The sequence below is a fragment of the Falco biarmicus genome, chromosome 2 (assembly GCF_023638135.1).
Source record: "Falco biarmicus isolate bFalBia1 chromosome 2, bFalBia1.pri, whole genome shotgun sequence".
In the NCBI taxonomy this organism is placed as follows: Eukaryota; Metazoa; Chordata; class Aves; order Falconiformes; family Falconidae; genus Falco; species Falco biarmicus.
The window spans coordinates 96806483-96820073 of record NC_079289.1 but is presented as its reverse complement, the minus strand read 5'-3'; the positions used below and the strand labels follow the sequence as shown (position 1 = coordinate 96820073).

The following is a 13591-nucleotide window of genomic DNA, read 5'->3' as shown; positions in this document are numbered from 1 at the left end:
CTTTCTGTAAATCCTCTTGACATTGTGAAAAACTAAGATGTTATTGCTGGTTTAGATGTGAAATATCTCCAAAGGCACATCGGTATTGTTATAAGCTATACTTCATTTCTTTTAAAAAACTATTAATCCAGGTAATACCAGTCTCCAGTATCAAAAGGAGACTATCAATTAGCAGAAATAAATCTATCACAATAACTAAAGGTTTCTGTGAGTTTCTACAGAAGTTTGCATTTCTACATTTAAAAAAACTGTATTGAGGGGGAGGCTAGTTGTTTGTTCCTCATGAATCAGACTTTGAGATACACAAAAGATAAGTACATTCCTCTCCTCCCCACCATGTCTTCTGTAACCTCTTTTATTTGGGGTGTTTTATCTGCAGAGAAGGAAATGAAAAAGAGCGTTAATGAAATTGAGTATGGTCTTTCATAGCTCAGCCAAATTTCTAATGAATAGATTTCTCTGGGTCAAAGCCAAGATCTGTGTGTATTGCTTTGGACGGGTAAAAGCTTCACAGTTGTGTATCTGATTGCTGCACTGGCATCTGGGGGGGGGGGGGGGGGGGGGGCGCAGGGGGAACCTTAAATGTATGAGTAGGGATCATGGGGTTATTTGTGGCATGGTAACGATGTGTATAAAGATACGATCCGACACATATGTCAAAGTAATTCCTGTTGACTGACTTCAGGGAAAATGCATTGTAAATCCAACTACTTGGTGTGCTTGGGATTCTGATACAAAGGTAGCTGCTGTGGAGGTTTTTCTGGGGCTGTCAGACTATTTATTTTGCAGTCAATCTGATTTTCTCTGGTTTTAATTCATTTAAGAAATGTCGTCTTAAGAAAAACAAACAAAAAACAACACTCCTCCTTTCCCTTCCCTTCTCTTGCCCAAAGCAGCCCTCTGTGTGTGGGAAATACCATGTTAATGTTTTAAATTAGCAAGATGCATCCAGAAATGGCATTTTTAGTTTCTTGATTTGTTTAAATAAAAGTTCATTTTACCACAAAGTACGTCATTGCTGAAACTGAATTTTTATAAGAGGTTTCATCTTTACCAATTTTCCTACCACCAAATTCTGAAACTGCTATTTTTAAAATGCTTTTAAAAGCATTATGTTGGGTGTTTATTTTAAACCCACAGCTATCAAAGTTTCTTGATTGTTATCATGGCCATATCAGCAATACAGATGTATTTGAAGCACTCAGACAGGCATGAAAATGGCCTTAACTATTGCCATGAATGTCTGTCTTGTTCTTCATTGTGTAGCGATGATTATGCAAAAAGAGGCACAGGGATTTATTAATTATTCAAAACAAAGTCTGTTTATCTGGAAGAAGTATGTATAAAGTTATACTGAAAGTGGTGCTTTCGCTGCCTGCACTTGCCAACCTTGGTAAGTAAAGCCCTTACAGATACGAGCGCTTTCAGTCTACTGATCCTCTGGCAGAGAAACTTGAGCCCATTTTACAGATTGAGGGATTAGGAGAACAGAGACCAAACGGCTTCCCAGGGCAATACGTGGCATGTGTGACAGGACTGGATGCTGGATACAGCTGATGTTGGCTTCGGCCAGAATCTTAGCAAAAAGTGTTCATCCTTTCCAAAGTAGCTGAAATTTTCCTTGCTGAGACTGCACAATTTTCAGTATTTTGTTTCTTCTTGTCTGTGAAGTATGGACTGTAATAAAAAAGACTTGAGGAAGATGTCTCCCAAATTAGCAAGGGATGGTTTCTTATGGAAACCAAGCATCTGAGCCATTGATGAAATATAGCAGCCCAGGAGAATAAAAGGCTTACCAGGGTTCGAAAGACCTCCATTTACATAAATATGCAGAGACATCTGTTACAGTCATGAGTGACCTGCTGGTTTAAATCATCAGCAGGGGAAACTTGTAGTCGATCAGCGTTGCCTGCAGTAGCAGGTGCTACTTCAGGCAACAGGAATTACTGAAGAGGTTTTCGATGAACAAAGACCTTTCTGCTTGCCAAGAAGAGACATACGGGAAATTGAAACAAATGGCACACGCCTACGGTCTTTCATTTGTAATAGGCGACAAGAGCGTAGCGTGTGCTCCTGCATCCAAATCTTTACATGATTAGTTATAGGTATGGTGTGGCTGACAAAGTTGCACAGTTTATGTCTGAGAAGTACTTACAGCTTTTAAAACCAAACTACTTAAGTTGGATTCCCAAACAGAAATGAATCATCAAGATTTAATGGAAAATGTTCAAAACAAATTTATCATTTAAACCCAATGTTTTTATCATCAGACTTTATGCCCAAAATAGTAATGTAAAACTGTCATCCTAAAGGTTATGATTACTTAGATGAATAATTGAAGCTTAATTCTTGCTCACCATTAATCAGCAGAGACATTATAACTTGATAAGTTTATGTAATGCCAGGATATTTGTTGACTCAAGGTATATGGCATTCTCTCTCTCTCTCTCACCCTCCAACCCCTCTAATAAAATTTGTAATCTCATCTTGAATTTAGATTTGCTTCTACTTTATGAGAATTTTATTTAAGTTCACTATGTAATATTGTTTTGTAAGGAAAGAATCTTGTCTTTTCAGTGGTTGAACTACTGGACAGAAAACTAGATTACAAATTTGGGGCTGCAAAAAGGTTTTGATTCAGTGTATTATACATGACTTAATTGCCAGCAGTTCTGAAAAGAAAGTGCTCACACAGTAAAAAGGAGTGTCCAAAGAACCTAGTAAAGGCACAGAAGCAAAAGAATTGACGTTTGCAAAGGCTTCCAAGACTGAAAATGCTCCTTCTGACTCTCTCATACTTGTTAAATACTGTTCTTCGATTATAATAAAAGGTACAGTACTGCTTGAGTACTTGATTCACAATATTTAATGAGTGCCTCACATTGGGATGTAACAGCTCTAATAACTATATGAGTTCTTCAGATACCTTAACAATTCCCACCTCTATTTTGATAACAAATTTCATAATAAATCAAGATAAAACAAAACCTGTTCTTTTCTTTCCATTTAAACAGAGCGTGGATCACACTTCTCGTAAACCTCATCATATTGAGGTTGGGCTAAGATGAGCATAACCAGTGACGAAGTGAATTTCTTGGTGTATCGCTATCTCCAGGAATCAGGTACATTTCCTGTCTTTCCTCCCAATTTCAGGTCATAGATGATGTGGGAAGTTGGGCTTTTTACACAGTGTTGCTTTAGGAATGTTACACTGAGACAAAATATTTCTTGCACAAACCCATGTTACTTTGAAATCATGGTTTTGAAAGTAATAAAAGTACAAACATAGACAGGTACAAAGTAAACATTGCAGTTAGGCAAAACAAGGAAATAAATAACATTATGTTAACACATGTTTTTGTAGAGTTGTTTCATCTCAGCCAAAATCATCTTTGGCAGCACAGGCACAAAGCACATGGATTTTGTATCTTTTTTCTTAGCTACTTGAAATAGTTCTGTCAGATACTTATTAAGTAAAGAGGGATTGTCTAAATTGGTTTTATATTGGCTGTAAACAGAAATTTGGGTGTGAGCATCTGATGGTTTAGAATTTCATTAATTATGTATGTAAACTGAGCTGCACAAGTGCCAGTATGGCTATGTCTTAGTATCATTTTCATTTCTATTTGTTTTCATATTGGAAAATAATGTCTTTACAGGGCTTTTCCTTTTAGAAGGAAAGTTTCATCTTTCCTTCAAAAAAAAAAATTAAATTTAAATTTAGGGTCTGATTTGGTTTTGTGGTCTTGATTTCATGCTTTGCCAGAAGTAGAAGTTCTGTTCAGTAATGGAAAATGTTCTATTAGCACAGAGATGATAGAGGAGGTGAGAAACACTAGGAAAGGATTTTTAGCCTGGGTTCCAGTTTACTTCATACTGGCCCTGTGTTCTGGGTTGGTAAAAGTAGAATTGACTAAAAATATTTGGTGTTTCATATGCTGAAACAACAACAAAAAAAAAAAAAAAGTGAAAAATACATGTCTTCCTGACAGGTCTCAAACACAGTTACAGAATAAGCCCTCCAGGCTTGAAAGATGTCTTGGACAGGGGACTCAAATCCCTGTAGGTGGAAGATACTGGATTAGCATGGTCATTATAACTAGCATTTATTAGATAAGGTTTTTTGATCTGTTTCTTCTACTTCCAAGGCTGTTGAAATCCCAGGAACCTAAGTCCCTATGCAAGGAATCTCGACTGAAACTGAGAAGAAGACTTACACTTTCCCAGGGTTTGATCTTTTAAATCACTTCTTTGAGAGTCCAGTTGTGGCCTGTTAGTTGCCGTCTTCTTATATTGTATTCCAGAGCGTATAAAAAAGTAGTCTTATTTCTGGCATGCAATCAGATGAAGGAAAAACAGGAACTAACAAAAAACTAAAATTTCATCCAGACAAAGTTTATTTTTAAAAATAAGCTGTTGGGTACCACACTGGAAAGATCTTTCGAACATTGGAGCAGTGTGCAGCTGGACATTATCAAAGCCTAAAAAATCCTGAAATTGTTTTATATTGTTTCATTTGTATTATAGGAGATGCTACATAACAGTGTATTAATACAGTAACTTTTCCTGATGTGAAAAAAAAAAAAAAAAAGAGAGAAAATCAGCCTTTTTATTCCTCTTGATACATCAGTAGGTGAGTTAGTATTGCGTGGCAATTCAGAAGGCAGCTTTACAAAGTCCATCAAGAATGCTGGTATCAGCCAAATGTCAGGAAAAACTTCTTCTAATGTCTCCCACAAGCAGGGAATCACTTTTGCTATTTTAGGGAGAACTTCATGTACAAATCTTCATATTACTTGCAAGTTCTTCTTCTAACCTTCTTATGTAAAGGGCCAAATGTTTTTCTTATTTAATCCTCACATACTAAAGCCATTCATAAATACATTTACTTCCAGTGTTCTGTTGGATTTTACTCATATAAAAGAGTAGAAGTTGAGGTTAAATTTTTAAAGAAATATTCAAATATGCTTCAAACTGAGCATATTGAAATCCGGATGCTAGGTATTGATTTAGTAGATGCACCTGTCAGTTTGCTAGTAATGCCATTCAGCAAATAAGAGCTATAAGCAATGATGAATCCACTAATCTATTTTAAAAGCTTCTTATATTTAATTTCAATCTTCTTTCATACTGTCATTGTTTTTCTCAAAGAAATTTTTGTATCTGTATTTTCAGATAAAATAGGGTAATAGACAGAAATTGTTATACAGTGTCTTGCCTTTCCACCTGCTAGTATAAATGCCATAAAATGCAACATCAGATGCAAGATGTTTAATCAACAGCTTCAGAAATAATGCGTGCCAAATCTAGAGGGCTAGTGTTTAAAGACAGTTTTGAGTTCAGACCCCTACAATTTAAGGAGTTTGCCAAAACCAAAGTTATTACATTGATTATTTATTAAACATCAGCTGAACCCAAGGTTTCTAAATATTATATCGAACACAGTCATAAAGGTTGCTTACAAGAATGTACAGAAGTTCAATTATTTTTTTTTCCTGGTATCTGTCCTTTAATCTCATCCTGTAAAACTTTCAGGCTTTCCTATAAAATGTAGGCAAATGGTGGGAGGAAGAGAGAAACAATAAAAGGAAATAGATATAGCAGAACTATATAAAAAGCAAACTGTCCGTCTAATATTTCAAGTATTTTGCTCTGCGAGGCACAGAAGTACTTGAGATTATTTGAAACATTGTAGCAAAGATACTGATGGGGGCTTTATACTTTGCTATGAAAATGCTGGCAGGTCATTCTAGTGGAAGTTCAGTTCTTCTAAAATTGAAGTTACAAGTGGAATTCAATGATTATATTTCCTCCTTAATTCTCTGACAGAAAACTTGAGTGGGAGAGTATCAATAGAGTTGAACTGTCTAAACCATTATTGTTGCTTTTTAACAAATCATGGCATACAAAGGGGAGTTCCAGCGAACTGGAAAAAGCAAATGTTGTGCCAGAATTTTTAAAGGTTAAACAAGATGATCCAGGTAACTATAGGTCAAGCAAAATCATTGGAAGGTTGAAAGTAGATACCTCCAGCAAAAAATGAAGAGATGACATCATGCCTAATGCCAGCCAGCAACTTTTTATGGATAATAGATCTTGTCAAACAAACTTGATACTGCTTTTTCCAACATCACAAATGAAGTTGGCAGAGATAGCTGTGCTGACAATAATACACTTAGACTACTTCATGGTATTTACTTAGTCTTGTTGACGCTGTGGTTAAAAGCAAAATGAAATAACAGTGTGTAAAAGTAGTGTGATCCATAGTGATCAAATGGATTAAAAACAGGCTAACAGAAACATCTTGAAAAGTGATTAGAATTGGGGAATATTCAACTCAAAGGTTAGTGGGAACTCACAAGAATCTGTTCTTGGCGTAATACTGCTCAGTAGCTTTATCAATTACCTGGAAGGAAATACAAAATTATTCTTGAGTACATTCGCAGATGGAATGAAATGGTAAGCTGTAGCTCTTGATGAGTTATACTGACTGATCATGTGGTTTACCAGAAGGAATACAGCCAGGGAGACTACTTTGACTTACCTGCTGGAGAAGCAGGTTGGAAAAGATGCCTGGTCCAGGGGCAGTGCAGTCAAACCCCTCCAGCACAAGACAGGATTTAGACAAGTTAAGGTTCTAATTGCTTAGCTGTATTAAAATAAGTTAGGGAATAATTGCCTCTTCACATAGATGACTGTCTCAGGACTAATCTATGCCCAGAAAAACAAAGCAGTCAGGCATAAGTTAGGCTCCATGGGTTGATGGCCCACGAATTCCTTCACAAAGGTGGCTGGGTGTTGGTGCTTCTGCTGTAGGTCCGTGAATGCCCCCCTTCTTGAGGTATAAAGAAATCAAGAGTTTCATTTCAGTTTAAGATTTCTACTTCCTACCCAAAATCAAGTCCTGCAACGTTCAGTTTGCATCTTTTTGAATATGACCTTATTGGTGCACAATTTAAAGCGGCCCAATTCTTAAAAGTGCTGAGTACTTCAAAGCATCATTTATCTCAGGAGTCAAACCCTTTAAAGTCAGGTTATATTTATTTGTAGGTGTCTTGATTCAAAGACTACCTTTAAGTGAAAATGTTAGCCTCTGTTACTGACATCAGGCTCAGGTTATGTCCATACTGTAAGTGTACCACCAGTGTGGAGACAGGAGCACGCAAAATACTTCTGTGGTGGATGTAGTTGCACCAACGAATCAGGTGCATTGACGGAAGTGAAATAAGCTACACCAAAGAAGCTACAGTCCTGGCATCCATATTATGTTGATTCAACTTTGAGACTGTTCAAACCCTGAGAAGCATGCTTTTGCTAGCAGCCATCTTCGCTGCTGACATAGCCCTTCTGTTGGTTTTCTTCAGAGTGAAGAGCTGTGTTTCTACAAAATCGTATCGAATTCTGAGTATAGAGTTTTCCCATTCTGCTTTGTCTGCCCAAAGAGAAACAGATAATTATTTGTCTGTTGGAATGAAGGTCAGAGCAGTACAATGCAATGGGAGTAATAAGGATTCCAAGGTAAATTGAAAAGAGGGGAGGGGGGGAGGGGGGTGGCAAAACCAAGGGAAATAAAATCTCTCACATACCTTTTAATCTAAAATGTGCTGCCATCTGTTGTGAGTGGCAAATCCTATCATAGGTCCAAATGCTACAATAAATTACCTTCCCCACCCAGCCCAACATGTCAGTTCAGTTATTAGAGCTTTTTCAGATTTGGTGTTTTTTATGCATTTATTGATTTAATTGTGTTCCTTTTCTGGCACTTGCATGTTGCAGTGCAGAATCTTTTCTCTGAAAATCAGTTCCCCAGCTGTCTGTGGCTTATACTGCTCTATGGTAGGGCATATATTGTAGTCGCTGTCTGGCAATGACTTGTTAGAGTTAAGGTTGTGTAACAGTTTCCATTTTTGCTTATTCTTTTACTGTTCAATTCGAATTTGTCTATGTTTTATGACGTACACTTGATAAATTATTCCTCAGTGTACAATCTCTACCATGTCCAAGACAATAAAAACACTAGCTGGATGCTTTTGCTAAAAAGATGTCAATGAGATTTTTATCTGCTCACTTGGGACAACGTACCATTATAATTTAGAATTGTCATTTGTTTTCTTCCCAACCATAAAAATTAAGGCAGCTAATAATGTAGTTGTTTTCCTTCTGTAGAGTCAGGATGATAGCAGCGTGTTTGTCTGTTTGGTTCATGGTTGACAGATTTTCCTTTTTTTCCTAAAAGATAAGATAAGATTTTCTCTCAGATTTTAAGCACAGACTCAAAGGCACATGGAGCACAAAGTGTTTCTGTGAATCACAGCACAGAATCCTTCATAGAATTAGGCATGTGCAGACATGAGCCTTTCTTGTTAACCACATCCAGTATTGTTATAAGCTATACTTCATTTCTTTTAAAAAACTATTAATCCAGGTAATACCAGTCTCCAGTATCAAAAGGAGACTATCAATTAGCAGAAATTAATAATTAATAGTTATTGTGATAGATTTATTTCTGCTAATGAGTATTCTCATTCTGCTTTTGGAAATTATGAGACAATTAAAAATGTGGATATCCTGAAGCTTCTGGGATTTCATCATTGTGATGTTGTCCGACTAGGTACTAGTAGTTGCAATAGTACTAAACTGACATTTTTCCAATGCCATTTACAGTTTTTTAAAATAGAAGCCACAGAATTTGAAGGAAAATATTTTCTTTATGACTCTCTTTCTTTTTTAACAAAGAAATTTTATACAAAATGTAAATACCGCTCTTTGCTTAGTTAAGTTCTTATGCAATAAGGAATGACTGAAGATGAGTATTCTGTTCTTTGGAATTTGTGCCTTATGCAAGTCTTTACCTAAATAAGCCTATGTCATTTTTCTCTGAAGTCTGTACTTTTTCTGCATGTAAGGTACAGTTGAGTATTTTGAGCAGCTGTGTATGGCACTGAGTTCCTGAGTCACAGGTGAAATAAGTGCATGTTGAAAAGAATTCAGATTAAGCATAGCATAAAATACTGGCATATACAGGTCAGATAAATTTGCTTCAAAGCTAACTGCTTCCTTTGTATAGCAAGGCTGTTGCTAGGTAGAAGGGGAATGTACAGTGCATGGGCTTTGCTTAAATTATTGAAGCCTGTACCTTGAAGAATAATTCATTAGAAGAATGAATCACTTGATCAATAAAGGCACTTGTCCAGTGTGACGCTAAAAATAATAGTGTGCACTGATGGTAGAGTCAGTGGATAATTATTTTTCTTTTGCCTTTTTTATGTTTTCTTCCAGTTAGACTCATTAGGATAATAGAAGAGGTCAGGCTGGATGGTATCTCACGAGGTGACAGAATCAGAGCAGTTCAGGGACCTTTGGAGATCATCTAGTCCAGCTCTTGCGCTCACAGCGGGGTCAGTGGCAGCAGGTTGCTTAGGGCTGTGTCCACTCAGGTTGTGCATGTCTCCCAAGGCTGGAGAGTCCACAACCTCCCTGAGGAGCGTGTTCCAATACTCAATCACCCTCACAGTAAAAAAAGTGTTTTATTTTGTTTCGATGGAGTTTCATGTGTGTTTCAGTTTGTGCCCATTGCCTCTTGTCCTATCACTGGGCTCCACTTAGAAGAGCCTGGCTCTGTCCTATTTGCCCCCCCCCCCCCCCCCCCCCCCCCCAGGTATTCATACACATGGATAAGGTCCCCCCCAAGCCTTCTCTTCTCCAGGCTGAGCACTACCAACTCTCTCAGCCTTCCCTTGCATGCCAAATGCTCCAGTCCATTGATCATCTTTGTAGCCTTTTCACTGGACTCTTATCCTGTATGCCCCTGTCTTTCTTGTACCGGGGAGCCTAGAACTGGACGGGATACTCCCAGTGTGTGTCACCCGTGCTGAGCAGAGGGCAAGGATATCCTCCACTGACCTGCTGGCAACACTTTTCAGACACAGCTCAGGATGCTGTTGGCTTTTCTAGCTGCAAGAGCACGTTGTTGACTCATGTTCAACTAGTCCAGCCTGCTCAATGCTGTGGAGCCTCAAAAATCTTTTAAAGAACCTACACATAAAAGTGCTGTTAAACGTGATAGTCACTGGAGTGCTCTTGAAGCTCTGTATATCGCTATGTTCCAATAGTAAGGACGGAGAGAGACCTTCGGTTTGCTGAGGAAAATGTACATCCTTGGAAAGACATCCTGACAACGACAGATAAAACATGCATTTCAGTGGTGTTTCAGTAACAGTCTATGACCGCGTTATTTGTGTCTACATGTGTATTATCCCTGGCTCTTGAGCCACATGTATTCTCCCTGCAGTACAGAGTAACTACAGTTCATAGACCAAGCTCAGCCGCACTGATACAAAGATGCTTGTGTATTTCCCTAGCTTTTCTTTGCACAGGTACTTTTGTGCTAGTGTAACTGGATGCTGAACAGGTATTACTGAGAAAATAAAACAGTACTTTTTTTTAAGGAGATACATAAAAAATGGGTGTTTGAACTTGGCCTTAAAGTTTTTGCGCCTAAATTTTCCTGTTGGAACGTGAAGTTAATACTATGTACAGTACCTCACAGCAGATGTTAAAAGATTATAGTCCTAAAATGTCTTGAAATCCTCTGAGGAAGGACTGTTACAGGTGTGCTGGGACAATACTGAACATACTTTTTCTGTTATTTCAGAAGTACTGTTTATGAATTTCTAGGTGAATATATATATATCTAAATGCAGCATGAACAAGATGCAAACTGTATTATTCAGGAACTGCTGTTAAGGCTGAAGGCAGGGATTCTTGCACCTTTTCAGCTGAACAGTGACAAGGCTTTGGGGCATTGCAAGCTCTATTTTTAATTCTTACCGTTTAGCGCAGATCTGATTTGTGGGCATGCAGCCCTATTTATATGATGTGTTATCCTCTTTAGGGCCTACCTAATCAATTAAAATAAAATGACTTAAGCTTATGATCCAAATCTGATATACTGAATACTGATATACTGGATATAGAACCAACATTTGTGACCTTCCATGAATTATTTGAGATAACTAAAGCCATGGTGTTGTTCTAGGAGTGAAATACGTGATGAAGTGACTCTTGGATAAGAACATTTGAGAAATTTGGCAAAAATGTTTGTGTTTAAATAGAAGTGGTTTTTTAAAGTTACCCAAGAATGAACGTTTCTATGTAATGAGAAACCATCTATAACTAAATATATTATGTAAAATGTAATATAATATATATAACCTCCTCAGCATAATATGTATATAGTAAAAATACTGTACATCAAAAAGTTACATAAGGGGTTTTAATAAATTGGTGCTCCTTTTTTCTCTTTAATCTTTCCCCTACTCTCTGTATTTCTTCTAAACAAGGGAGAACATGGCTGTATGATTCCCAAAATGGTGAGACTGACTGAATTTGAAATTACACTTAATAGTTGAAGGACGGATGACTGCTGAAAAGACAAATCCATTTCTCAAATACGAACTGTATTATTATGCACAGTTTCTGTCTCTGCTAGTAATCACTTACTCTCTTTGCAAATCCTAAGTACATTTTAAGAAAATCAGCGTCAGCTTTAGCAGACAACAAGCCTTATTGGGCTGCAGTTCCAAAACATTTTTTTAAAACTTACCAAAGCTATAGAACTTAGGAAGGATGAAGCTGATAGGTTAAAGGTAGATACTTTTCCCAGCTACCTTTAAAGATACACAAATTGTGTTTTAAGCTGACAGCACCCATGTGAGTCAAAACCACATTGTGCACTTTTTTCGTAGCGCAGTGAATATGTACTAGTAGTATTTAATGGTTGGCTTCCCAAAATCCAAATTCCACAGCGGGAGAGGAAAAAATATTTTTACAGTTAAAGTTATTGGTTTTGTCATGCTTTGTTCTGGTTATATTTTCAAAAGAATGTATTAAGACATATGAGAGCCATTTTTATGTGTATTATATGCACAGACTTGGAGTTTTTTGAACAGATAAACACTTCATATCCATATATAAAAACGATAGTTTCAAATGTTTTGTGATGTAGTTCAAGAGGTCCTTATGAAAGCATCTTTCACTGTGTCTTTTACTCCTGTGCCATAACAACAGTACCATAAATGCCATGTAAGAAAAGCAATACTTGCAAAATTTTGTATGTTCCTGTGAAAGAAAAAATATGCTGAGTATCTGTTGTTCTTTTGCCATATGCAAAACCCTGGTTACTTCATATTACCTTCTAAGTCTCTTCACAGTTTTCTAAACTTGTCTACTTAGAATTTTTCTTTGGCCTGAAAGTTGCCATACATTGTTTAGATCCTAGACACTGAGCAAACATGGTGATTTTTAAGTTCTGCAAACATAAACAATTACAGCTTTGCAAATTTATTCCATAGCATGGATTTTGATCACTTCATGTCCTGTATTTTAAAGCTTGCATAAGTGCAGTATTACAGCTTTATTAAGAAAATTGGATGTTGGGTGGAAGGCAGATATCTATAGGTCAAGATGGCTTTGTGTGTAAAACCAGTTAAGTGCTACACATTTGCCAGTTTACTGCTTACCCTTATGATTCTCCAGGCCCAGTGAAAGAAGCTATATCTTGCAGCGCTGCAAGTTTTGCTAATAACCTGCACACTGGGGACTTTCTGCCTGCAGAGCTATAGCAGTTACCAATCACCCCTCCTCGCACTTAACCAATGTAGCTGTATTAGGACTCCATTTGTAGTCACAATCATCAGAAACCATCCTGGTGCTGAAGGTCCGAACGCCCACTGAGTGTCAGCTGTGGTGTTCTACTTCCCATCGCTTATAGGTGTATATTGGAACTGTTAGAAGAGCATAGCTTACAGAAATAAATTGTGAAGTATATATGACTGTGAAAGTCTCTTCTATAAATGTGATCCTTAAAACGATGCATGTCTCCTTGGATGTTTGATTGCACAGATAGAGCTAAAAGATAACAGCATGCCATTAATTTAGAAGGAAAGGATTTTTTTTTCTTGCCATGGTCTTTGCAAGTTATTTCAGACCTTGCCCATAGTTGCATTAAATTGCTAGGTCTGTGTTGACATTAATTCACAATTGCCAGTCTATTTTACACAGAGTGAGTAAAAAAGGGGATTATTTCAGACCTTGTTTTCAAAAGATTTTTTTTAAGTTCCTCTTTCCATTGCTCATGTTCTGTTTTCTGTCTGTATCGTATTTCTCTTTTTGTTAATTTGCAGCCCACATAAAGGCATAAACAGTGAGTGCCAAGTACTGCTCATCAAAAGATCATTTCCAAGTTGTATTAATCTTTTCCAACATATTTTCCTGCATGAAAAAGAAGAAGAAAAAAAAACCTGCCAAAAACATTCTTTGGCACGTAATAAAATAATTTTGGGTAGCAGACATTTACTCTGTATTCTTGGCAGAAGGTGAACAGGTCAGATATCCAAGAAAAAAGGGTGTAACATTTAATATTAGTGAATAATTGCTTCTACAAAACTTCGGGTAACCAGGCACACTGTAATTTGGCAACTGACACAAGCTACAGCTAGGGATCCTTTCTTTATATTTCCCAGGGTCTGTGAAAGAGCTTGTAATACAGGACACATTTCCCAGGGTTCTGGAAATAATTTTAATCGTTCAG

The 13591-nt window shown here is 37.2% G+C and overlaps 1 protein-coding gene across 5 annotated transcripts in view; it reads left to right on the top strand.

The window, feature by feature from the left end:
* The window catches only part of TBL1X (transducin beta like 1 X-linked), a 199955-nt gene that overhangs the window by 141149 nt on the left and 45215 nt on the right, over positions 1–13591 (top strand). For all 5 annotated transcript variants that reach the window (XM_056329853.1, XM_056329851.1, XM_056329849.1 and 2 more), the window contains one exon: positions 3015–3122. In XM_056329853.1, the coding sequence (XP_056185828.1) occupies positions 3065–3122 (58 nt within the window). In that variant the 5' untranslated portion in view covers positions 3015–3064. The remainder of the gene's footprint in view (positions 1–3014; positions 3123–13591) is intronic.